Below are 27587 nucleotides of genomic sequence, written 5' to 3' on the forward strand. Positions count from 1 at the left end.
CGTTCGAACTAGTCACTTGGAAAATAAAAGAGACAACTGATCATTAATGCGACGCACTAGTTGTTGTTCTCGCACTTACATAATTCCAAAACAAAAATTCACGTTGACGTGTCTGTCAAATTTCTTCAGTGTCCAAAAGCAGATAATTAATTTTCTTCAAAGTGCATTTAATAAATTCTAAATAATTTGGTTCGTTTAGAAAGTGTTTCATAATGTACATATTGGGTAAGATATTTTAAATAAAATTACTGCTAAAGATACCCTTAATATAATTAAAGGAGTGTTTTTTATAAAAGCCGGTTGAGAACTTTCACGAATGACTTCCTCTACCACTTGCTGAGAACTCGTTTACCGGCGGCATATCTGCTTATATACATACATACATTAAACTAAAATTTTCAAAAAGTAAATAATTATATCTTTTTAGTACTGGTATACGCTGCGTTAGCGTTGTCTTTAAGTGCGACAACAATGGGAGCGCGTACTGTACAAGATTATCTAGGACAAAAAGACATTAACCGTTTGCAACGAGTATTTTCTGAAGGCTTAAAATCGAATGACTTGCAGGCCATTTACTACTCTTCCTTAAATCTTAAGGACTTGGATATCAAAGAATCAGCGGATTTATGTTCCAAACTGCAGAAACTTTACGAAGATTCTAAATTAAATGTAAGAAATGAACTATGTATACTATCATTAATCCATTTATATATATTTTATTGCAGGCTTATGAAAAAGACTTTTATCTAATTGGAGCAAGAAAGAATTTACTTTGCAAAGAAAAATTGCCTGAAGCATTTTTAGGGAAAATTTATTCATCGTTTAAGGCAAACCCTAGTTCTTCCCAAGAGATTTTTTATAGAGTCCTCAGCCATAAGCTTTTGGGGGTACAAATTGAAGAACAAAATACCGCATCCATTTTAAAAATACTTCAAGATTTGTTAAAGAAAGATGATTCTATAGTTAGTCTTGGGTATGCATTTCATATTGCCAGCGAATTGGGTGGTGGTGCAGCATTTGTGGCAGATCGTGTTGAAGACGCAATTGTTCAAGGTGATGAAGTTGATGGAAAGATGTTACAATTTGAGGGAGGTCTTAGCATAACTGCTTTGGTTGTGACTGGAATATTCCGAGTGACAAATATTTTCAAAAAACCAATACCCCTTGATTCAGAGCAAGCAGTCAAATTTGCTACCTATTTCCTTAATCGCCGTTCCGTACAATCAGCTAAAGGTGCTCATGTCCTAATTGAAGCATTGAAGACATTAAATAGTGCTGGGAAAAGTACCCCAGTCTGTATTCAACTGATTGGAAATGGACAGTTAGATTCTGATGATCCAGTACTGAATGTGGCCGTTCTGGATTTGTTGGGAAATCCTATAATACCTCCACCACAAAACATATACGGAAAAATACTTTTAAAAAAAGACAACAGTGTTCTTGCTGAAAAAGTTCAATTAACACCAAAATCTTCAGACAAAAGTATATTTGCAGCCCAACTATCTAACTATAAACCAACTCGCGGTATATATTCCGTAGTTATCAATGTGGACAATACGTTCACACAAACAATGTTTTTCAAAGTTCTTGGCCGTGTAAAAGTACACTCTTTGGAAATTGGTGTGGCTGAAGCCGACACAAGTTCGTCTGTTAAGAAACAAAGTGTTACGTATCCTCAAACTCTACCTGAAACTTTAAAGGCCGATAATACTCAAAAAATACTACTTAAAACAGTTCTCACTGATGAAAGCACAACGAAGGTAGTATTCATACACAATTTGGATGGATTTAATATTTTCATTTTATTATAGGTAATAACAGTTCATCAAGCCTTCGTTCTTATGTTTAATGTGGAAACGGAAGAAGAAATAATTTTCGTTGCCGAACAAGACAGTAATAAAGCTTACAAATTTGATATGGATGTAGGATCGCACGGAGCTGATTTTAAATACAAATCTGGAAATTATGAACTCCATTTAATCATAGGGGATTCATCAATTTCGAACTCGTTCAATTGGCATGTGGCGAACGTTGAATTGAAATTTCCCCAAGAAACAGGTAATATATAAAATTATATATAAATTCTTGTTTATATATTTCTAGTTTTATTTTCAGAAACATCAATGAAGCTGCCAATCCGTAATACGCTTCCAGAGATAGAGCATATGTTTCGTCCTCCTGAAAAACGACCTCCGCGTTTTGTTTCTGATGTTTTTACCGGTCTGTGCTTAACTCCGCTGGTATTATTACTAATTTTTTGGGGAAAATTGGGCATGAACTTGTCTAATTTTACTTTCGAGCTCAGCACGTTAGGATTTCATTCCGGGTTTGGTGGCATACTTGCACTATTTGCAGTTTTTTGGGTAAATTTGAATATGTTCCAAACTCTACGTTTGCTTATCCCCATCGCAGTATTCACTTTTATTTGCGGCAACCGTCTTTTACGACGTATATACGCACAAAGATTAGGAAAGCCAACATCATCTTCATCGAGTAATGCTTCCACCTAAAATCTACACTTAATTTCAAACTAAAGATATATAATATTTGCACAACGGAAGGCGTATTGTATACGTTCCGTTTTACTGTCATGTTTTTCGCATATACATATGTAATTTTTATTTGAGGAAAACTAAATAAAGAAAGAATCACAAAAATGTTTTTGTAGATGATGTAAACATTATTTGGATGAAATTTAATATACATATTTTATAATGAAATTTTAATAATTAGTTCAAAAATTGTTTTTATGTACAGTAGAACTCCAATTATCCGAACTCCGACTATCCGAATCGCCGATTATCCGAATCACAAAAAATTGTCCAAAAAAAGTCTAAGCGCGCTATTATTCTTCCCCCCGCGAAGCCAGTGTTTGCGCGTCAAGTCTTGACTTGACTTGTCTGAACTTGCCGTTGAAAAGAAGAAAATGAGAAACAAGAATATGGAGAGGATGATGATGAGGAAGATGCGTTGTCACTAGAGGAAATAAGAAAAATGATTGTAAAAATGCCTGGTTGTACAGAAGTAAGTGCTGAAGATGTAGGAGAGTGGATGGCTTGTGACACGTCTGACCCTAGTTTTCAAATTCTCAATGACGATTAAATTGTTGTAAGTGTGAGAGAAGATGTTGAAGTGGAAGTGGAAGAAGAACTTTCTGCTGATGTTGAAGTAGAAGCTGGACCATCAGCTAGTGAAGCATTTGCCGGCCTCGAGACTGCTTTGAAGTGGATGGAGCGTCAGCCCGAGTGTGACCACTTGCAACTGCTCACCGTCAAGCGAATGCGTGACCTGGCTGCCCGAAAACGGTTGAAGACTGCAAAACAGCTAACATTGACGTAGATGTTTAAAAAACAATGATTTTTATTTCTAAACTTGTACATAAGTACATTTTATTTATATTTGAAACATGTGAAAATTTCATGTTTCATTCATTTAATTCAATAAAAAAAATAGTGCAAGATCAAAACGTAGCTTTTATTCTCTCCAATGGCAATTTAAAAAAAAAAATCCGATTATCCGAATATTTGATTATCCGAATGGGTCCCGGTCCCCATTAATTCGGATAATTGGAGTTCTACTGTATAAAAATTAGCATTTATTAATTTTTAACGCTCTATGGTTGATTTCTGTAAAAGAACCTTATGTGCCACGTGATATTTTTTACACAACCTCTGAAAGAAATCCTTCATTTTCTTCAGTTACAATAGCATCAATATTGTAGAATACAGCGTGCAGTGAGATTACGAAACAAGATGCGCCTATTAAAAAATAATAACATTGATACTTTCCTGCTGTACCAGAGAAGAAAATTACCTAATGTCCAAAACAATGCGGCACCCGCACCTGCCAAGTACAAAATTGGCACAGAGGCAAAATTAATAACCATTATTTGATGATTAGTTCCCAGCTGCTGTCCAAAAATAGTGATAGGTATTTGAGCTTTCTTAATTTTATGGCATCCATATACCACAGCACCCAAAATTAGTAGTAATAACGGCGATGTGATTCTTCAGATTAATTGACAATTAAAAAAAAATTAAAAGCATATTTTTTTTACAACAAACTTACAGACAGTATATCATCAGTAATACAAATATAAATATGTAATTGCTTTGGAAGTAACTTATATTGCGCACAAATCGATTCGTTAAACGTGGCATACTCGCTGCTGTTTTGAAATTTGAAGTATTAATAAATTCAGACCATGGACGTATATATTTCCTTGTCATCTGTATGAGATCCATTGGGCTTGGAATTTTTTGAAAGTTAGTGAAACTATGGAATATAAAAATCATAGCTAACATCCTTAATATAAATGTATTTATAAATGACATGTACCTGCTAAAATCCAATTGCAGTTTTTGTTGCTCATTGGGAACATTCATTTCGCCACTAATTTCAACTTTTACTTCCTCTATTTTAGACATTTTGTATGTTGATAAAAAAATCGTTTTAATTTGAAGAAGAACTGCATAAATTTATAAATTTTACGTTCTCGGCAAGTTTGATGTCAATGGTTGGTTATACAAAAAAAAAAAACACTATAACGCAATATTGTATTGCTGACGCAATGTTTTGTTTTGTTTTTCTTTTGTTATACATCATTCTTATTCTTCATAATCGTTAGATAAAGAGTAATAAGAAATAAGTAAGTTTACAGTTTATTGTGCATTAAAAGACGAAATATGATTGCTTTACAAGATTTTTAATTTTAATAATGTATGTCTCGGATTAATTTTCTTGTTTTCCATAAAATTTGTAAACATGTAGGACTGTATTTAACACATACAGAGTTGCCAATACAAATAAAATGTTAAAAAAAAATGTTAATGTGGCTGTGCACCGAATGGTAAAATTTTTAACCAGAGGTAAAGAGATCCCCAACTCTCCTGTCACTGGAAATGTGAGAACCGCTCACCTACCTAATTTTACATTATAGTAAATTATTTACATATGGATAAGGAAGCGAAGCAAATGGGTCTGGTGGTGAACGAGGGCAAGACGAAATATCTCCTGTCATCAAACAAATAGTTGTTGCACTCACGACTAGGCTCCCACGCCATAACTTTGAAGTTGTTGATAGTTTCGTATATTTGGGAACCAGTGTAAACACCACCAACAATGGCAGCCTCGAAATCCAACGCAGAATAACTCTTGCCAACAGGTGCTACTTTGGACTGAGTAGGCAATTGAGAAGTAAAGGCCTCTCTCGACGAACAAAGACCAATCTCTATAAGTCACTCATTATTGCCGTCCAGTTATATGGTGCAGAGACATGAACGATGACAACATCTGATTAGTCTATGCTACGAGTTTTTGAGAGAAAGGTTCTGCGGAATATTTCTGATCCATTGCGCGTTGGCCAAGGCGAAGCTGTATGAGATATACGAAGACATTGACATACATAGTTCAACGAATTAAAAAACAGCGGCTACGCTGGCTCAGTCATGTCGTCCGAATAAACGAAAATATTTCAGCCCTGAAAGTTTTCGACGCAGTACCCGCCAAGGGAAGCAGAGGAAGACCTCCGCACCGTTGAAAAGACCAGGCCTCGCTTGGAATCTCCAATTGGCACCACATAGCAAATAGGAGAAACGACTGACTATAACCGCGTAAGCGGTGTCTACGCCAGTAAAGAAGAAGAAAAACAACTTGTGTATTGTAGAGGATAAAATTTAGTGAGGTAAATAGAAAATGTTATGTGAAAATATTTTGGTAATTTTCAAATAATTACATTTATCTGTTGACAACATAATTGCCAATTAAGTGAATGATTAAGGAGGTATTCTGGTCTAGGATTTTGAAAAAAAACCCGATTTTTTTTTGCATATTTTGGAACCTTGCAAGGATTTTTCAAAATTCGACTTATTTTCGGAGATACAGCCGATTTTGTGTCATGGCGTCCGTGTCTCCTAAACTTTAAACGCGTTTTTCTCGAAACTACCTTTTTTGAGGTGGTTGACATGATATCTCAAGTTCTACTGAACCGATTTCTTTGAAATTTGGTATATATCTTCTTTAAACAATGCTCTATCGTGTCTGCCTTGGATTTCCAAAAATTTTGATTTGAAGTATTGTATTTTTAAAAAATTCGAAAAGGTCGAAAAAATCGGGTGAAGTCGACGCCATTTTGTTATTTATTTTTTATTTTTTTGAAAATGGTCAACCCGATAACGACATCCTTCCTAATGAAGAATCTTCTTGTTTTTTTTGTGTTTTACGTACCGTTTTTTTGAAGCCCCCACTCCACCGGCCCGTTACTCGACGAATTTTGGTTTTTTTTTTGCAATTTTTTTTATATTATTAAAATGTCAATAAAAAAACATATAAAAAAATGGATAGTAAAAATGACAAATGAGAAACCGGTGTCTACGCTAGTAAAGAAGATACTATGTATGACAAGATGTATAACATTAGTCTTTCAAATTCCAAACTCGAATAACAATATTGGATTGATTGAAATTCTAGGAATATCATACCTATAGAGACAAAAATGTGAATTTCCCCTGTCCCTATATTTTTCCTCCTCTTCCTCATATAAACTAAGTGTTCACATCATCCGCAATAACATTTTAAAAATATCTATAAAACTGATGTGAAATAAGAATTGCAGCAGTATTCCGAAATAATTAGTAAAATGGAACAATTTTATGCGCATATGCATGTTATCTAAAATGAAGTGATGTGCTTAAAAAGCAAATTCACGAAATCAAAATATTTGTATATCAGTAATATAAGTTTTTGTAGTTATTTAAAAAAAATTATTTATCGTCGTTCGCTTCGTTGAAATATGAAGATTACATTAGATGGCTTCTTCCTGAAGTTCAGTCAATACAATAAATTTTGTGAAATCGACGTTATTTTGCTTTACCCATTGAATACATTCTTCATGTTTAATTTTTAGATTCCACTTGATCATCAACCTCATCTGTTGAACCCGTTTATTCAAATCGCCGACTGAGAATTGAAGCCGAAAATATTTAATAAAAATATTTATTTTAAAGATCTAAGCATACACATATAACTTAATGTTATTTACATTTCGAAAAACCGGATTCAGCAATTTAATTCCATTTCTCATTGGTAAAGTCATGGCTTAAGAATGACAAAATAAGAAAAGCACCATCTTCAACGATAATACTCTGCTTTAACACTTAATTGATAAGGAAAGAAATACAAATCATGAAAAAAACACTTAGGGTCAATAAAAACGCATAACCAAATATAATTGAAATAAGATTACAAGAGCAATTTGTTTATAAAGATAGAATATTACAGCCATTTTTATTTGTTTCGCCACGTGGTGTACCAAAAATTTACTTTCCATGATATTCATGGTTAATTAAAAGAAAGTAATTGGCGTACTCACAACCCGTCATAAAGCATCGTAAAACCATAAAATTATAAATTTTTACACTGGTTTAAAAAATTGTTGTTGGATTACATACAAAAAATTAGTTTACACATTTACAATTCTCAATTCTATGTTTTCGGATCGTTATAACTTATAACTTTATGAGACTATGTGAAACCCCTAAATGTGAAGTGTCGCTTAAGACCTTTACCTTCCACTAACGGTAGAAATAAGCATAATAATAAGTAGGCCCTTTTAATAACGAGTATTTCCTTCTTTAGCCTCAAAAACTGCCGTGATCCTTCAAGGCATGGAATTCATTAGGACCTCAATTGATTCCCTTATAACGGGACCATATACACCAATATTGTATAGATGTTTTTGTTTCCAATCTAAATAAACGACGGCATGACCCTGTGTCATCGTGGAAGATTAGGCGGTATAAGGATAATGCTCTTCAATTACGGGTTCTAAAAAATTGTCGCCGCTGTCGGATATATTGGTGCATTTAGTATACCATCAACAAGGTGCAGAGCTCCCAAACATGGTTCGATAAGCAGCCCCAAATCACTTACCTTTGGGGAAACTTATATTTTTTAATACACAATTATCCTTGAACGTTTACGCTTACCTTTGAACGGAGTAAAGCAAATTTTGTGAGATAAGCAAATAAAATTTGTTTTTGTCAGACCACATAATCTAGTGCCACTCATTCTAATCCCATTTTTGGCACTTTTTAGCCCAAGAAAGTCGTACAGTCTTCATTTTGTGTTGGCGTTTTCCATATCTCTAAGCCGTCCCCGTATGGTTCGACACTTTAATCCAATTGGTGAAGATTTTATATCTCCGCCCTTATAGAAAGTAATCTGTTCTTTCAGTTGACTTTCGAGGACGACCTGATCCCTTTTTACGCTATAAAACGTCACTATTCTCTTTTTTGTTGTAAAAGACGAACAATAGTTGAATGACTACAACCAATTCCAGCTGCTATTTGCCGAGATTCGGAATTTTGAACAACTTTTCAAATACACACCCAAAACACCACTATAACTCAACAATGTTCAGCCAATATCATAAAAAAAAAATGTATTTCATAGCCACCACACATTTGCTACAGTATGTGGTCAGAATTCCAGAACATGGCCTGCCGATACCTCACAGAAATTTGGAAATTCTCAACAAATCTTTGGTTCAAGCTGCGTCGTCAATACCAATAGAAACTGTGCATGCTGATATTGATCAATGGCCCGATCGTTTGAGAGATATTTCTTTTTTTCTGTACCTAAAGTGGATAAAATCGGTTCTTAACTTCTCCTAACACTATATTCCTCCATCATTTATTTTCTGTTTGAAAGTTTTGAAGATGTATCGCAATATTTATGGTAACTCCACTTAAGGGGCTATACCAGTGTAACGCAGTAAAAATTAGGCGATTTCGTGAATTTTTTTAAAAGAAAGTATGAACTCGATTGAACGTTTCGAACTTCATTGGACGTAATAAGGTATATTTTAAGAATTGTTTACAAAAATGTTGGAAAATAACGGAGTTATGTGCAGATGGAGGTGCCAAAAAAAGTACCCCAACTGCTGGCATGATTCTGACCGAAAAAAATTCAAAAGGTTTATTAAACTTAAAGAAAGAAAGTATCGGGAATTTATAAATAAAACCTAATTTTTTCAATCATCATCCAAATTTATTTTATCGCCTCAAAGTAACATCATAGGCATATAGGCACTTTCCGGGATGGCCTTCAACCCTCGCGTCGAATTTGTTTTGATGTCTACAATGACCTACAAGTTTTCAAAAATATCTACAATTAACAAAATGCAACAATGCAATTTTGAAAAATGTCGTTTTGATAAAACGCGTTTAAAGTTTCACTTTTATATGCCATCCAAAAACTTTTCAAGATACGACCCGATTTCAATATTTTCGGAAATACAAGCTATCGAAACAGCAGAAAGTGTCACACTGGTATAGGCCCTTATTTGCAAGATAACAGATTTTTGTTTTCATGTAACTCTCCACAGTTAAATTATTGAATTGAGACAGGCGACGCGTGCACATACAATATGTATATTAAACAGATAAAATACATAACTAGCTATATTTATAATTTTATAAGTATATGTATATTTATAAGTTCAATTACACATTTAACATTTATAATTTTACTTTAAATTATATTGTTATCCCAACCTCATATATACATATGCATATTTGATTTAAACATAATTAATTTTATTTTAATTAAAAAACAAGTACACGTACCTAAAAATAATTGTTAATGTGTCTACATTCCACAATATATCTATATATCTGTTTATATTTATAGTCAATTAAATTTGTTTAATGTATGCATGTTTGTATGCTACATGTTTATGTGTTTCTACACATGTACAAATGTTAATATGTACTTATAGTATGTATGTACGCAATCAAACCTTAAATTCAGTAGATCCAACGACAAAATTCATAACAGGTATTACATTTGGTTTATCCAACTATATCATACTTCAAAATATATTTATATTTTTATAGTTCCCACTAGTTGTACATGTATTTCGGATAGAGATGAATACATTATATGTATTTTACTTATATTTTTGAGAAGGTTTGCCCTTGATGATCTACAAACCAATCTCTCGCATGGCACTGCGTAAACATGAATTCTTCATACATTCTTTTGGTCCAAGTTGTTGGCTTAGAGTGCCACGCAATATCATCAATATAGAACGAGCCGCCACTTGACAATCATTGTTGTTGCCACAAATAGAATCGACCTCGGCCAAATAGTGATAATCACAAGCCATTTCCGAAGTTCCCTATAAAATAACGGTTAAGAATGCCTAATTTACATATTTACTGTTTCCTAACACTTACACATAAATAACAGATCTGGTGTACTCCACAAATGGGCAAGAGGTTTTGATTGGTATCCCCACTTAGAAATTCAATACCACTACAACGTGCTGCCATTGCTTCAATTAAAGGACACTTATTTGATCCAATTACGTAGTTTTTATTGCCCAAATATGCATCGTTTAATGTCTCATAAAGTCCAGCACCGACATCCTTGTCGCTATCGTCGTTATCACTAAAATTATTGGGTAACTCCGGATAACGTACATAACCATTAAATTTCTTCTTCAGTTTTCTTAAATTTTCCGAAAGATCACGATTTTTTAAGCCGGCCTTTTCATTGGTAGAATAAGCACGGCTGTTGTCTGTCATCGTTTTCGTGTTAATCTCCTTTGTTATGTCATTTTCCGAGGATATACTGTTAAAATAAAAATGTACATCCATACATTCGCTCAATTAATGTAGGCAAGTTTTTTTATATGAATTTACCTATTCATTTCCATATCTTGTTCAGCCGGCTGTTCCTTCTTAACTGACAATCGTTTTTCTAATCCATTTTCACCACTATCGTCCGGTTCGATTACATTGCGCTGTAAATGATCATCAGTTTCAACATATTTCCTCAATTTTTCCAAAGCACGACGCATTTTTTCCAAACTGTACGCTGTAGCTAAACGTGAAAGCACATGATCCTTCAATCGCCTTATTTCATCAGGATTTGCTATACCTACAACAACAAAAAATTATATTGATTCATATAAAATACTGATGTTGCCTTCCACCCAGCTAACCTTCATGTGCACCTGTATATTTTATGGTTTCATCGATGATGAAGTCTTCAATCGATTGTAACTTTCTATCCATATTTCTTATTTCTTTAATATTTAATTCTCGTTTTTTCTTTTCCTCTTCCTTTTTATCATCTTCCTCCTCACTAGAATACAAAGAAACACTTAACTCAAGAAAATTGTGATTTTAAATTTTGGAAAATGGAAACGGAAGGAAAATAGGATAATGTTACAAGTTTACAAATATAAAGGTTTTCAATTGACCTGTGCTTTTAGGTTTCTTTTTTTCATGCATTTTTATTGTGGAATACGAAATGCAGAAATCATAAACGGATTTCATTTAAATACCATTATATAATAATAGGTTGTCAAAAAAGTCTTGCGGTATTTTCGCTAGTTGGCGCCGAAAGCGCGTAGTTCTAGTTTTATTCGTCTCATCGGGTCATGCTATACCTTTGTGGAAAGCTCATTTCACGCGCTAACGCGTGTTTGATTGATTGTCGTTTCTTTTAAGTCGTTCGTGAGTTATAGCGTCGCAAACATGGAGCAAAATAAAGAAAAAATACGGCATATTTTACAGTACAACTACGATAAAGGCAAAAATGCATCTCAAGCCGCCAATAAAATTTGTGCAGTTTATGGACTCGATACAGTTTCCATTTCCACCGCACAACGATGGTTTCAACGTTTTCGTTCTGTTGTAGAGGTGGTCGAGGATGCGCCACGCCCCGGAAGGCCTGTCGTCGAAAATAGCGATAAAATCGCTGAATTGGTCGAAAGAGACCGGCATAGTAGCAGCCGTAGCATCGGTCAAGAGCGGGGCATGAGTCATCAAAAATTCATTTAAATTTCAATAAAAAGAATCAATAAAAATACCGCAAAACTTTTTTGACAACCCATTATATTACTAATATAATATTCTACATATAAGAACATACTATTTCCATTCTTTACCAAAGCTGTTTGGTGATTTGTAATGTTTTGTTTCATGGATTTAAGAAAATGGAAAAACTAAACATTATTTTTTCTTACTTTAGACCATTAGTAGATTTCTTTTTGCGATCTATCCCAAAATATGTTGACCAGTCTATGGACTTTTTACGTCTCAGATTACTAATGCGTGCTGATGGAAAAGGGTCATTTCGAAGAAATTTCTTTGCGATAGTTAATTCTCGCTTTTTCTTTCGGTTTTCTAGGTCTTCTTCTTCGAATTCTTTGATAAGGCGAATTTAGAGCATTTTAAAAGTTTCTTTATTATTAGGGTATCACTTTAAATTTAGAAAGATCTCACCTTCTTCGTCTTCCTCTTCACCTTCTTCTTCTTCTCGCTCTTCAGATTCAGTGCTTCCCTCATCCTCTTCATGACTCTCATGAGAGCCATGACGATCGCTGCGTTTTCGGTGCTTATGTTCTTTTTGTGTATGGCCAACATGGGGACTATCGTGATCATTTTCAAAGCTGTGATGATGAATGCTGTGTTCGTCTAACAATACCGTTACATTTTCTTGTTTAGACGGAACTTCCAATAGCGTACCATTTCCAATAGTTGGCCCTTTAGGAGAATCATGGATAGAAGTTTGTGTTTGTTCATCAGTGGAACGTTTCTTTTTCTCTTCGCTTGCTGCAGACGAAGAAGACCCAAACAATTCGCTCAACTCTTTAGCCACTTTTTCATCAGTTTTTCCCAGATTCATATTTTCACTGTAAGACGTTTTAGTTGAACGTTTCGCGACTGGAAAGCGTTTCTTACGTTCTGAATATGGTAACCATGGAAGTACAGGATATGAGCGTTTCTTTTGCATTAGCATATAGTAGGGAGGCATTCGCATGCGTTTTTTTTCTTCGAGGCTATTGTCTTCAATATCATTCTCCTGCTGTTGATATTTCTCCCATAGATTACGCAATGTTTCTCTAAAGCGATCTTCGCGTTCAAGTTCCTGGGCATCTTCGATTTCACTTAAGAACTCTTTTGTTAATTCAGAACGTTCAGGAACTGTAATGCTTGCAGGAGTCTTTTGAATCTCACGTTCTCGAAATACCGAAGTGGGTTGAAAGTCTGAAATTGTTTAATACAGTCTTTAAATCTTCTTTCAATATATACACAAGGTTGTATGTATAGGATGATATGATAAATTCACTATTCAATAATAATAATAGGATTTAATACTAAATAGAAATATTTGAAACTCTGACTCATGTCCATAATTCTACTGCACAGTTTAAATTATTCAGGAATACTTTAGTCACTTTTTTTAGATAAATTTGCAAACATGCCAATAAAAAGATTTTATAATTTCTGAAAATATCTATTGTTCGACTGCGACCAAATTTACCTTTTCCCTTACTTGTTTCGCATAGTTTTAAATTATTACCAAACTTAGAGATAGGTTCGTAGTCTGAAACATATCATTTTGTTACTTGATTTAAGCGTATTCCTTATCGACAAAGCTTTCCGCAAAGTAAAACATAAAGATGTTTTTCAATTGACCAAAAGTTTAGAATATTTTAAATGAATGTAATAGAAGAGGGTTTGTCCGGAAAGTAATAGGACTGAGTCGATTTAAAGAAATTATTGAACCAACCCTTACAATTCTTTAAAAACTTTCAAAATAGGCTCCTTTTGTGTAGATGCAGCGCTGCCAACGCGATTTCCAAGTATTGAAGGCGTCACGAAAGGCAATCTCTGGAATAACCATAGACAATGAGCATCGTTTACACTTTGGATTTGCTCATTCATCAGTGACCTCTTACCAGCCTTCCAAAACGGCCTGGTGCCACCGAAACACACTACTTCGCGCGAAAATATTTGTCCTGACTCTCCAGGTGCTCGGAGACAACTATCCTGCGGCTCGTTCGTTAGCTGGGAACGCCTTCTACCGAATCCAGTCGGTGCGCGCACGCTCCGAAGTACAGTTGCGGCGGATAAAAGTCCTTACTTTCCGCACAATATATATTTTTCCCGTAGTTCCTAGGTGGAACATAGGGCCTCAAATCCGCACAAACCCTGTATATATACTTTAAGGCCAACTACAATAGCTTAATTCAATTTATCCTATTGTTGTTGGAGAAAGTCTGAAATATAATAAGTGATTGTATGTGAGGAACCTTAACGAAATCTTTGCACCATTCAATTAGCCGTTGACCTTTTAATTGCATGAAGTATTGGCAAAAAATATATAATCTCGGGTCAATACTATCTTATATATACCTTGGTCCTGGCAAGTTACAAGAGTATGAAATGGTCGGTTACACCCGAACTTGGTCTTTCCTCATTTATTTAATATAAAGTTTTGCTATCACCTGAAGGTATTTTCCGAGGCTTGATTCTTGCAAGTTGCATAAGTAAATGTTCGGTAACACCCTTCCATACTTATTATAATTTCTCTTTGAAACATGCCCCAGTTTGCGCGGGAAATTCTAAATTTTAGGAGATACTTATATATTTCAAAGTGGAAGTTTGTTTGAAGGGAGATTGATCACTATCTCTGTGAATAGAGGAAGCTTCCCAACTAATTCTGGAGGAGAACTAGGGAGATGATAGAGAAAGGTCGATTCTCCTTAGGGACGAATGGGTTGAAAAAAGTGTAGGAGCGCTATTCTTAAATCGGATAATATTGTGTTATTTGATTTTCGGGAACCTCAAAGTGGGTTCACGCATTGAAATCCCCTGACCACAAAACCGATGGGGATAGTTGGGAAAATAAATCGTTTAGATGAGTTTCGTTAAAAATGTTATTTATTTAAAAAGATCTTAAGCTGATCTTCGGGAACTCATCTCAAAAACGATATTTTATAGCGACCTTTATATCTCTGAACAGGATCCTCTGAAACTAAAAAACCAAACAGATTTCGTGAAAGAAATGTTAAATTTAGTCATGAATCGAAGGAATAAGCAAGATAAATTTTTTTAACATAGTGGTTATTCAAAAAAAAAATTCGATGTTTGACCAAAATTTCGATCTTAAATTTTTTATAAAAAAAAATATTTATCGGTGAAATAAATTAATCTTCTTGTATTTGAGCAGTTCGTGTTAAAATTTGAGACTAATCAGTTCAGCCGTTTTCGAGTAATGTTGGTCACCGACTTTGAAATCACCATTTTGAGAAAAACGCGCTTAAAGTTTGGAATGCACTTCCAAGCACTCTTAAACGCTTTTTTAAATTTGTATTCTTAAATATATATATATTTTTTTTTAATTCTAACAATATATAACCCTTTAATATGATGCATTTCACTTGTCTTTCGTATGGATTACATAGACTAGAAGAGTTTGTGCGGATACAGTTTTCTACTTTTAACTGTTTGTTTGTTTGCTTACAAATGTTATTGTAAGACTCGAAACCCGAGGTAATAGAAATAAAAAATCTGTCCGCCTTCTCGAAGTCGATTTCTCGTTTCGAAAATAAAGTTATTTTAAAAACCTTAATGACATTTTTGGAAGAAATAAGGGATACAAACCCTTAAGGAAATAAATGATATTTTGCAACAAGGTATAAAAGCCACAGATTCATACGCGAAAGAGTTTCTCCAATGGAAGTAACTCTATTATCATATATCCCTTGTCATCTGATGATGTCTAATAAAGTCTTTTGTATTTGGCAAATATTTTATGATTTATTGTAGTCGAAATAACCTACAAGAAGAACAATAAATTTGAGTATACATCGTAAAATAAAATGTTCATGTGACTTATGTTTAGATATAATAAAAAAAAGAATTAAAACGCAGTTAAAATACATATTTGAAGATTATGATTTTTTTTTGTTCGCATATTTTTGCGTTTTTGGTCATATTATAAGCGTTTGTTTTAACATTTTTCATTCTCTGCTCATCAAAGATCAAAATCTAAAATTTGTATTCAAGAAACACATATCCCAGCTACTCCCAGCAATAATATTTACTTTCTTAAGTAATATAGCTATTATTTTTCAAATTCACATAACATTCAAACCATTAAGGCGTTTGTATTTTAATAAAAAAAAATTTTGCCAAATGAAATTATAGATTTTAATTTCAATCAACAATAGATCTTAAAATCCAATGACACAACACCTTGAAAGCTGAGCTCATTTACTATTTCCTCCTCTAATAATTGTTTCGAAATAGAGCAAAACTAGAAAAATAGATCATGCCCTCTACGTGGTTGAGAGTTTAGTATAGGGTGGCTGCTATGGAACATACATATGTCATGAATTTTTTCGCCACTCCGATATTCTTAACAAGAAGAAGCAATTTTCCATCTGGAAGGATAGGTATGGTGTGGACGTACTGCTAATTTGCTGAATTACACTATAAGTGATAGTTCAAAGCCAATAATTTGCAAGAATCTTATTCTATTGAGAATTTTGATGTTATTTAGAGGAGGAATAGAATCTTCAAATAAGGAAATATGTATGTAGGGTCCTCTCAACTTATCATAAAGCATCGTAAAATCTTAAAATCATAAATTTTTGCACTATTATTAATTATTTTTAAAAAAATTGTTATTATACTATTATAAATAAAATAGCGTGCAATGCTCGATATGTGAAAAATATGTCACAAAGAACCCCACGCTTTTCTCACAATAATGCAGGAATTTTTCCTTCATTATTATTGTTAGTTTATACAAAGAATTATTTTTCACTTTTTAGTTTGATATGTTTTAAAAGCGTCTTTTTTAGTTTTTTTAAACTATATTTATTTTTAATTTTTTGAGAAACCCCAAATTTGTAAAAATATGAACTATGACATGTAGTATTGGTTAAGTAAATCGATAATTAGGCAGCATTCAATATCTACTCGTAACCTTTCATTGACTAATTGTTATATTATTTGCGACCAAGTTCTATTGACGACTTTACGAATTACTACTTCTTAATCGAATCATTTCTTCTAAAGCTTCACTATTACATGGGGTTTTACCTGTCAACTTTGAACAGTCTAGTTCTTCAATTTGAATACCGTCCAAAGATCTACAACGACTAAGTGCTACATAAGCTTGTCCAGCAGCAAACAGTCGAGAACCCAGATAAATTACTGCATGATCTACTGTACAACCTTACATCTTATGAACGGTCGACGCCCAACTCTGTATGCTATTCAAATGTCACCAAAACAAGTTTTATATAGATGTTGCATACTTTTAAGCGCATCTTTTTGGTGAGCTGCTTAAACTTACTATCGCCTTCCTACAGTGTCGCTCAAACATTCTAGGTTTCAGTACCACTTAAAAAAGCTACAAACAAACATACATACAAGTGAAGCTAATAAACGCGTATTAAAAGGGCTAAAGTAGCCCAAATTCATAAGCCGCGATGGAATATACATACATATATTCATAGGTACTCAGAAACGGGATGAACATCAATCAATTATAATTGATAATTATGAAGGTATTCAAAAAGAGATACATGAGAGGTTTGTAGATAAATTGTGGACATAAAATTTCTTATTCTAAAAATATTATATACATATGTATGTATGTTCGATATATCCTAAAGCATTGCACTAAATAAATGGAGATATAGTAGGGTTTACTATCTTTATTAGAATAAGTACATATAGTATTTATAAACACCCAACTCTTTTTTTACACGGTTTTTTTTTGCACGGATTTGAAGTTACACGGCTGAAAAAAAACATTATAACAAATTTTTAATCTCGTACGGTTTTAAAATCACTGTCTTGTAACTATGTTTGTTTTTACCACACTTAGCACCATTGCTGGAATGAACATACATAGTAGTAATTGGGAAGTCCCCTTATTCGATAAGTTCGCACGATATTTACATTGCTGAAATGGACATCTCAAGCGATGATACCGAGTTTAGTCCAGTTCGTCGCAAACAATTGCGCTTGTTATCAAGTAGCGACGAATAATTATGTACCTATGTAAATAATTTTCCTTATTTCTATTCTAATTTTTCCGTTCTTAATTCTGGATTAACAGGACATTTCTTTTGTTTTTTGCTCAATCTACCAATTTTTCACCAGTATGAATTATGTATTTTAAGTTTCAATGCTCAATAAAATGCCATACGAACATACAATTTGTATGCATATCTGAAATTTTATAATTTTCAAAATTTTTACACGGGTTTCCGAAGAGTATAGATAGTTCTTTATTTCATCTTACACGGTTTTCAGATGACATAGAACGTATCCCCCATTTTCCTATAGGAAATGCCTCTTTTTTTACATGGTTTTTTTACACGGATTTCAGAGGAACGTGTAAAAAAAGAGTTGGGTGTATATTATATTATTTTTTTATTTTACTATTTATTTTGTAAAAGCGTTTATTTACCATCGATCCAATAATCTTGCTCGGCACCAGTGTTGAAAGCACCATTAAAGTAGTATTGTTGTGAAGGTGGTGCATTTAATGGATATTTTCCGACATCCCGATGATGTAACTCGTCCACTGCTCCCTGTAGGGAATAAGGTGACCGCTGAACCAATGAAGCACTTGCCACACAAAATAGTTGTATTAAAATAATAAAATAATTAGCAACATTCATTCTGTATGCAATTATTTGCTTAATTCGATACTTCTTTCTGAAAGCTATGAAAGACTCTTTGAATACCTGCAATTAGATAAATGTGTATAAAGTTTATGTTATTACTTTTATTTGTGCTTAATTTTGTAACGTAGTTATTACGCAGTTCATACATAGCATTTCAATAACATAAATCAAAAGTAATAGTCATAAGGTTATACATACAATTTGACTTTATAAGCAAGCATCGGTCACGGTACAACAAAACAAAGAAGTCTGAATGCTTAACATAGCGAGATAGTACGGGGCTCTAAACCTGATTTTTCCATGAAAATCGCATTTTTTTTGTATTTGTCTCGTAAGTTACAAGAGCTACAGAAAAAATGTTCATGACAAATTTGTAGAAAATTTGATTTGCTACAAAAAAGGTTCGAAGTCAAAAACGCGTTCATTAATACTTCTTGAGATATTCAGCCATTTAAGTAAGGCTGTATGGAATTTTCATAGCTTTTAATTACATTCCATCTACGAAAATTCTATAAAGCCTTACTTAAAAAGCCGAATATCTGGAGAAGTGTTAATGATAGCGATTTTTGCTACAAGTTTGTCATGAACATTTTTTCTATAGCTCTTGTCATTTACGAGATATATAAAAAAAATCGAATTTCGTGGAAAAATCAGGTTTAGTGCCCTGTACTACCTTCCCGATGTGAGTTACGACTTTGTTGCACTGGGCACTTTTGTGGAGTGAGCAATTTTTAGAAATATGCGTCTAAAGTCAAAGCGATGCCATAAAATACCTCTGATCTGTAGGAATTTAAAGACAAAAGTCACGATTGTAGCCTATTTTCTATGGAAAATTTTTACATGCTTTGGTCCAGTTCTTAATGTTAACATTAAGGGCCAAAATTTTTAGGGAATTTTTTTACGATATTTCCAAGGGAATTTCGAGACGAGATTGAAAAATATTAATAGTTAAAAAACACCCTAGTACGTATGTATATGTTTTATATATGAATTTGGAAATTCTGTTTGGCACAAGTAGAAATGTTTTTGATGCAAATTAAAAAACAATTTTATTCAAGAATTAAGATTATAAAAGCTTCGGTAACAAATTATTTATAACGTTACATACATAAATAGGAAGTTAGATATGGAACGCTGTAGCTTGTTCAATCTGAATGTTTCATTTAAACTGAAGTGCAAAGATATCACTATATCAGATATATTGGGGTTAAGATAAAGGTAAGATAGGGTCTTCCTCCTAATTTCATTAACTTTTAACATTACTCAAATGTACCCGAGATCATGTCTCCATAGTCCGGCTTCCCCATTTTCTCAATTTAACATAAGAATGTTTTAACCAATATGCAGCAAATTTAGGAATATCGGTCGAGAAGTTACTGACATATAAAATTTTACCTAAAGGTAGGCAGAGTCACGCCCATTCTCTAATTTTTATACCGATTCCTATGAAGCCTCAAGTACCATCTTAGAAATTTATTGCCTCTTACCTAAAGTTATCACACTTATGTATAGCAGTTTTCCACATAAACTTTGTATGATTATCATCCGATTTCACCTATTTTCACACTCTCTGGGGAAGAGCCGGTAGGAAGAAATAATACACTGAATAGGGTACATTAAGTTTGTCACGAAGTTTGTAACACTCTGAAAAAAGCGTTGGAGACCCTATAAAGTACATATATAAATTACCGGCGTAACGAGCTGAATCGATTTAACCATGTCCGTCTATATACCCTTGAACTTTTCTCCCCTGGAAGCTGGAAGGCTGTGACCTACTAAATCAGATTCTTGTTTGGAAAACTTTGATATTAGACAAGACAACTTCACGAAATTCGGCAAAGTTTATTATTCAAGACACCGTTACAATCTACAAATTGTTCAGATCAGACTACTATAGCATATCACAAAAGCAATATAAATACATATATGCTATAAAGTAATGCAATAGTTTCGGTGCAACCAAAGGTAACGTTTTTTCTTGTTTTTATGTGTATACATAGGCATGTACGCATGTTTTTTTGAATGTGATATGAATAAATAGTATATAATAGTGTTTTTATATAGACCTCAACTAATGGTCATATCTCTTCAGAAAATATGGAAGGCATAAGATACAGCGATTGTCCGGAAAGTAATAGGACTGGTTTTCTTCCGCCGCGACCATAGATAACTTGATACGAGTCTCTTTGGTTCGAGGGAGAGCTGTCAAAACTCGCATTTTTTATAACATTTGCCAATGATGCCACTGCTGAAAAATATTAGATTGGGCATTTTATAAACAACTTTTGTGCATTTTGCAGTTTCCACATTACCACTGAGGTATGCAAATAGCGCGTTACCGATATTTTTTTGAGTGCTCGGTTCCCCAATAGGCCTATATCACTCATATATATCAATAATTTTACGCACTACTGACATCTAATTTTACAAAATTTTAACAACGCAATAATTTTGGCAGTTCGTTTTAGCGCTGTTCTTCTGGTATCCCGCCTTTTTCATTAACTGCTGAGTGACGGGACCCTGATTATGTTTTGTTGCCTGCTCAGGAAACAGATCAGGGTTCTCTGCCAGCTGACTAGCGAGAGAGCAAGAAAAGAGATTCTGATCAATTTATCTATGCCGCGTCTGTACTTCGGAGCGTGCGCGCACCGACTGGATTCGCTAGAGGGCGTTCCTAGCTAACGAACGAGCGGGTGGTCAGTTGTCTCCGAGCACCTGGAGAGTCAGGGCAAACATTTTCGCGCGACGTGTTTCTGTGGTGCAATCCGAAAATGCAGCGTTTGTTAGAGCAGAGGTACGCAATTAAATTCTGTGTGAAACTCGGTAAATCTGCGGCAGAGACGTTTGATATCATCAAGCAAGCTTACCCAGGCCTATTTGGAGGGCCGGGAAGAGGTCTCTAAAGGAGACTGCGCTGGGAGAACTGTGTCTTCGACAAACACCGACAATGTGACTCGTGTGCGAAAAGTTTTGCCTGAAAAAGGTCGATGAAAGTCAAGCATTTTGAGACGACAGAGCGGATCCAAGCAGCTTGCACCTCGGCTCTCAAGGCTATTCCGGAGAATGCCTTCCGTGACGCCTTTAATGCTAGGAAATCGCGCTGGCAAAATAATTTATTTCACTAAGGGAGTTTTTAATATTTTCAATAAAAAGTACTAATATTATATTAATAAAAATTGGTGCGAATTTTGAAAAACCAACATTTAGATACATACTTATATAGTAGATATTTAGGTATATTACTGTTGATTGCCGCATTCCTCTATTCAATATCTTATTATATGGTACACGCGCTAAGTTACCACCAGCCATCACGTTTGACGTTACTTCGGAATCTCACTAATTAAATTCCTTTGAATTCTTTATGGGAAATGTACATACATACATACATATGTACGTGCAAGTATGGTTTGTGCATAGTTTACATTGTTGTATATACGTAGGCATACTTATGTATGTACGTTTATTGGCATTAAACGGAAGATATTCCTCAGATTTTAACAATAGTAAAAATATCTACCTACATACATATGTATATTCATTTAAATCATAACTTAACTTTTGGTGCCAACTTTTGAAGAAGAACATTTTCTGTTTTTAACATTTATTAACTGACGAAACTGTGAATGAATAAAATAACATTTGTTCAAAATATTTGTATTATAATCAACCTTAGGTTAAGGTCAACCAGAGAATTAAAAATCATAACATAAGTGATATGAAATTTAGACCACGGCCTAGATCAAAATCATACATATTCAGCGTTAAGCCACATTTTATTTAAGAAAATATGTCCTTTTGAGTTGATTAAATATCAAACATTTTGACCAACACGAAATGTTTAAAGTGAGGGGAAAGGCGAAATCCATATTTCAAGAATGTATCTTCTATATTGGCGTAGACACCGCTTACGCGATTATAGCCGAGTATAGTATGCTCGACAATATCTTCTACGTAACTTTATAAAGATAACTGACCTACATACATATTCGATATAAAACGTCCTAGTTTAATAAAGTCCTTGTATGTAGTATATTACACGAGATTACGTCTGAAATTCCATAATACACATATCTCACAGATTGACCATTAGTTTCGATGAAAAGTCAGTCATAAGTATATACTGGAATAAACATAAACGATATCTGGGGGCTTGGACAGTTGGGGTCGGAACAATTTTTGGACGTAAGATGGCATGTCCTACAAGTTGTGAAAGTATGAAATGCTTACGCCCGAACAGGTTAAGCTTTACTTGTTAATATAAACAAAAATGGTATTGAGGAGGTGTTTGTACACTCCACACATATTGCACTTTTTTCTTGTACGTTTTATAAATATGTATACACATGTACTTACATACATTCTTACATATGTGAATATAATTAGAAAATTTAAGATCTTTATATTTTAGACAAACTCTTTTTACTATTAACCCGGAAAACGTTACAAACAAACTTTTCATATATTTATATGAGCGAACATATGTATGTATGTATATACACTTTTTTATTAGACATAGGCAATTTGTATCCAAAGTGTATTACAAACACACATACGTATATTGTATGTATTACCTTTTTAACGTTTTTAAACGTTTTCTATGATTATAATATGTAAATATAATATTAAAGACCTCTCTCAAACCTACACTCGTTAAACGGATATACAAATTATAACATTTGATTGATTTCTTAATATTTCGATTTATGTGATATAAAATACTTCGCAAAAATATTAATCAGTGTGTTATCATGATGAAAAGGATTTCGCAAATGTTCCACTTTTAATAAGGCAAAAAATATTACTCAATAATTTACTCACCCAATATGAACAATATCCTGCAAATTGTATCACTTTTTTTATTTATTTTTTTCACCTTTATGAGAAATGGGAGTATACGTCAGCAGTCACAATTAGTCAATATCCTTACTGTTCACATTCTAAAATGGTATTCGTCTTCGTAGATACCGCATTTTATACCTTATACAAGTATAATTATACATAGATATGTATGTATTCACTTGTAAATCGCGCCGTACAGAGCCCTCGTGAAAGCTCAATCACTCGTTAGTGCTTTCGATTCATTATTACGGCGCTTTTGTATATCGACTATCAGCTGTTCCTTTTTATTTTGATTCTTTTTCATACCAATCATTGTAAACAAATTTACACATACATACATATAAGGTGTAATCAAAAGCATACTTACTAATCCCGAATACCAAATTAATTGATTTGTTTAACAGATGTTTTGGTGGATTATCCTAAAAAAGATGTCGAGATTTTGGGAGGGTTATAAAAGATTTGTTTCACAACTGCGAGTAGCTGCTAGCTATCAGGATGAACAAGAAAGCAAGTTACTCTCACAAAGAGCGAAATAACGCAACGGTAAAGAAACATAAAACTAACAGAAACTATCGAAATTAACAAGAAAAATCAAAATGTTGTTTTTATTATCACATCATATCAACACTTAAAAATCAATCAATATAATTTTTATTTCCGAAACGATTTCAGAAACGATTGGGAGGAAATTGAATATATAAATTATGATAGTAAAGTTGCAAGAATCCAACTACTTTTGTATTTTGCCAAGATTTTATGTACGTATGTTGACATTCCACTTGAGTTTAATGTATGTATATTCCTTTTTAAATTTTTTTTTTATTTTTACCTCCTCATATTTAAGGAATAGAAAAGGAAAAATTATTTTGCGAAATTACAAAAAATCACACGTACTTTCCATTGAGTGGTCATAATATCATCTTCATATTTTAAACAACCTAAAAATTCTCAGCGATCTTTGCAACACCAGAACACAAAGATGGGTTAACTTGCACACTGAAGGGTTTTTCAATTTGAGTTTGAGTTATGAATTGCCCAAACAGGCAACCAGATAGCATTCCCAAATAGGCAACTAAGATAAAATGCTTACAATGCAACAAGTTAATAACATTGTTTGAGAACTAATAAATTCTCCAGCGATACGCTTATATAAACATGTACTACATATTAAATATGTATGTATACAGGTATCCCCTCAATTTTTTTACAAATATAAACATATGTATGTAGTATGTGTGTAGGTACATATATTTACCATCGAAAATCTTGAAGTTTTTGTCACTTCCTTTGTCGTTATACGTATGTATATACATACATACATATGTGAAAACTGAGGCGAACAATTTCCAAACGAGGAAAAGCTCACACGTTGAAATCATTCCGTATATTTTATAGTTTCCCGAAAGCTATGCATGCTTCTGTCCTGCGCAATTGCCGTGCGACGTCTTTTATTGTTGTATGTACATACTTACATATGTATGTGTATATAACATGTGAAATTATGTGTAGACACATACGAGTATTCGTATTTTTAGAGTAAGAGAATTGCTTCTTACTTAATCATTTCAGAGACACCTGTTACGTGCAAATTTTTGCTATCAGAAACTTGTAATCATTTAATTTTGATAATTAATTTGTTACTTTTGAGGTTATTTTTATAATATTGAGAATGAATATTTTTTTTTTTTTTGTTAAATACATTTTATTTGCAATCTATTTCAGTAAATAATAAGCAAATTTGATAACAAAACCATAATTTGACTTATATTTTTGGTCTCCCATGAGATCAAAAATAATATGTAACAATATGTTCTAAATATAAATGTTTATATAAAAATTTTAATTATACATTTAATTTCGTAGTAACATATATAATTAAACATTTACTTAATTCCTAAATGGGAGATCTAGAACATGTTGTCTTTTAAGTCTAATAGTTTCATTACTATCATCTAATAACATGACTGCCAAAGGATTGTCATGATAACTTATCCTGTGCAAATATGCTGAACTAAATCTTTTAATTTCATCTTTAACAAAAGGTACATTCAGATCTGAATGAATGGCTTTATTTGTTATGAACCAAGGCGCGTTTGTAATTAATCTTAAAGTTTTCGATTGGTATCTTTGTAGAATTTCAATATTTGAATTACAAGCAGTGCCCCAAAGTTGCACACCGTATGTCCATATAGGTTTTAGTATAGATTTATATAACAGTAATTTATTTTCATCCGAGGCTGGTTGTAGCTCTTCACTGGGGGTGTTTTTTACGTGGCGGGTCCCAAACCCAGCGCACAACCCTTGTAGGGAATGTTTCGCCTTCTCACTTTAGCTCGCCTTCGAACGGATGTTCTTAGGCTACCCAGAGGATACTTGGTCAAAGACCGGAAGTAGTGAGCTGCTTGAGCCATGTGTAAAAGAATCGTTTCTGGCCACTCCCAAGTGAATGGCGATCAGAGAACTTTCCTCACTTGCGTGAACTTCTACACATGACTCCATCCAGAATTGATTTTCAAGATACAGTAAAACCTGTAAAGTTGGACACCCTTATAACTTGGACACTCGATCAAATTGGACAAAAAGTTCTGTACCAAAATAATATAGTACAAACTATCCATATATTCACTGCTTAATTTGGACACTGTCTATTTTGGAAGTTGGACAAAATTTGTCTAAGTTTTTAAACAGCAAGCATTAAAATCCCTTATATCTTGTACAATACATTTAATATGTATGCATATTTGTATGCTATTTACTTACATAAGTACTAAATATACCTATGTATGTATATTACACACAAATTTTGTATTTCGGCATCAATGAAATTTTTCATACGTTGCAATGCCGTTATTTTTGCAAAATTATGTATGCATGTATGGAGTTATCTCTGAAAATTAAAAGTGAGATATTGAATGAACCGGCTAATAAAAGCCTATCTACTCGTATAAGGAAATTGGCAGAAAAATATGGAGTTTCCAAATCAACAATCGCTAATATTAAAAATAAAACGGAACATATTACAAAAGAATTAGAAAGCAACCCCGATCCGAACGCAAAAGAAAAACAAGTATAACTGATTTTGAAAAAATAAATGAGGGAATGAAATCGTTTTTTGAAAAATGCAGGTCTAAAAATATTCCGATCAGTGGCCCAATAATTCAAGAAAAGGCTAAGCTATTGGCTTCTGAGTTACAAATACAGAACTTTAGAGCAAGCAATGGGTGGTTAGAATCTTTCCGCTTGAGACATAACATTCAATTTAAAGCTTTAAGTGGTGAAGGGGCGAATGTAGATCTTAAAGCTGCCTCAGATTGGAAAGAAAAACTACCAACACTTTTAAAAAATTATTTACCTGAGAATCAGTTTAATGTGGATGAAACTGGATTGTTTTATCGTCAATTACCTACTCGAAGTCTCGTTGCAAAAGGCGCAGTTTGTGAAGGAGGTAAACTGGCAAAAGAAAGGCTGAGCGTATTGTTTTGCTGCAGCAGTTCAGGAGAAAAGTTAATGCCGTTGGTTATAGGTAACGCTGCGAAGCCGCGAGCTTTTCACCGAAATAAAATCGACACTCAAAATTTTATTGTGCAATGGGTTCACTATAAAAAGGATTGGATGACAAGCATTGGTCCAGCATTGGCTCAGTTCTATCAATGACCAAATGAAGAAGCAAAATAGAAAAATTATTTTGTTAATTGACAACGCTACAAGCCACAGTTTAATAAATGAATATTCAAATGTGTTTGTAAAATTTCTGCCACCAAACCTAACGGCAGAAGAATTTCTGTTTTGGATGCTATTCGATGGTTGGTTTCCTCGTGGAACGAATTAGACCCTCTTGTGATAAGAAAATGCTTTCAACATGCTGGATTTCCTTGCCACGATTTACTGGAATGTCCACCGCAAGAAAATCTGAATTATGGAAGTTTGATAAATCACAACTATCCTGAACAATATTAAAATGAATTAGTATCGGCCATAGTTGTGGAAAATATGGAAAAATCGATAGATACATATATGTACATGAACAGGTGGGTGATTCCCATGAAACTATTTTTAAAAACGTGGTAGAGGATTTAAAACACATCTCCCAAGGAACTGCTTCAAGAGAAAGTGAAGATGAGTGCACTGAAAACTATAATCTTCCCACTGCAAAATAAGCTTTATCAAACATGAACGAAGTCATTCTTTATGTATCAGCACATCAATCAACTTTGCTGCCGGAGTTTTTAAA

The 27587-nt window shown here is 33.6% G+C and overlaps 3 protein-coding genes across 4 annotated transcripts; 1 reads left to right on the forward strand and 2 right to left on the reverse strand.

Annotated features, from left to right (window-relative positions):
* The first annotated feature begins 97 nt into the window (after positions 1-97).
* On the forward strand, positions 98-2683 carry LOC126754411 (dolichyl-diphosphooligosaccharide--protein glycosyltransferase subunit 2). Its single transcript, XM_050466338.1, has 5 exons — positions 98-225; positions 428-669; positions 726-1760; positions 1812-2058; positions 2116-2683. Exons 1-5 carry the CDS (start codon positions 213-215, stop codon positions 2508-2510), a joined length of 1932 nt encoding a protein of 643 aa, XP_050322295.1. The 5' UTR covers positions 98-212; the 3' UTR covers positions 2511-2683.
* Positions 2540-4774, reverse strand: LOC126754423 (prenylated Rab acceptor protein 1). Of its 2 annotated transcripts, none has more exons than XM_050466374.1 (4): positions 4339-4774; positions 4069-4248; positions 3814-4007; positions 2540-3758 (listed from the first exon to the last, which is right to left on the reverse strand). In XM_050466374.1, the coding sequence occupies exons 1-4, from the start codon at positions 4425-4427 to the stop codon at positions 3661-3663; spliced, it is 561 nt and encodes a 186-aa protein (XP_050322331.1). In that variant the 5' UTR covers positions 4428-4774; the 3' UTR covers positions 2540-3660. The 2 variants fall into 2 exon arrangements, with proteins under 2 accessions (XP_050322331.1, XP_050322329.1); XM_050466372.1 differs by having other exon boundaries at positions 4069-4275; positions 4339-4770.
* A 4800-nt stretch (positions 4775-9574) lies between these two features.
* On the reverse strand, positions 9575-23459 carry LOC126754410 (DNA ligase 1). Its single transcript, XM_050466337.1, has 8 exons — positions 23333-23459; positions 18292-18571; positions 12297-13061; positions 12038-12218; positions 11009-11151; positions 10707-10944; positions 10239-10635; positions 9575-10180 (listed from the first exon to the last, which is right to left on the reverse strand). Exons 2-8 carry the CDS (start codon positions 18503-18505, stop codon positions 9986-9988), a joined length of 2133 nt encoding a protein of 710 aa, XP_050322294.1. The 5' UTR covers positions 18506-18571; positions 23333-23459; the 3' UTR covers positions 9575-9985.
* Positions 23460-27587: the final 4128 nt, after the last annotated feature.

This window comes from Bactrocera neohumeralis, chromosome 4, assembly GCF_024586455.1.
Source record: "Bactrocera neohumeralis isolate Rockhampton chromosome 4, APGP_CSIRO_Bneo_wtdbg2-racon-allhic-juicebox.fasta_v2, whole genome shotgun sequence".
NCBI lineage: Eukaryota > Metazoa > Arthropoda > Insecta > Diptera > Tephritidae > Bactrocera > Bactrocera neohumeralis.

Bases quoted from the DNA above. Each gene is read 5' to 3' on its own strand.
- LOC126754411 (XM_050466338.1), top strand. The intron at 1,761-1,811 runs GTAGTATTCATA...ATTTTATTATAG, and splicing joins CTGATGAAAGCACAACGAAG to GTAATAACAGTTCATCAAGC. The intron at 2,059-2,115 runs GTAATATATAAA...TTTTATTTTCAG, and splicing joins GAAATTTCCCCAAGAAACAG to AAACATCAATGAAGCTGCCA.
- LOC126754423 (XM_050466372.1), bottom strand. From the start codon at position 4,427: ATGTCTAAAATAGAGGAAGTAAAAGTTGAAATTAGTGGCGAAATGAAT. The intron at 4,276-4,338 runs GTACATGTCATT...TATATTCCATAG, and splicing joins CTGCAATTGGATTTTAGCAG to TTTCACTAACTTTCAAAAAA. The intron at 4,008-4,068 runs GTAAGTTTGTTG...ATTAATCTGAAG, and splicing joins TTACTGATGATATACTGTCT to AATCACATCGCCGTTATTAC.
- LOC126754410 (XM_050466337.1), bottom strand. From the start codon at position 18,505: ATGAATGTTGCTAATTATTTTATTATTTTAATACAACTATTTTGTGTG. The intron at 10,636-10,706 runs GTAAATTCATAT...TTATTTTAACAG, and splicing joins CAAGATATGGAAATGAATAG to TATATCCTCGGAAAATGACA. The intron at 10,181-10,238 runs GTAAGTGTTAGG...GTTATTTTATAG, and splicing joins ACCAGATCTGTTATTTATGT to GGAACTTCGGAAATGGCTTG.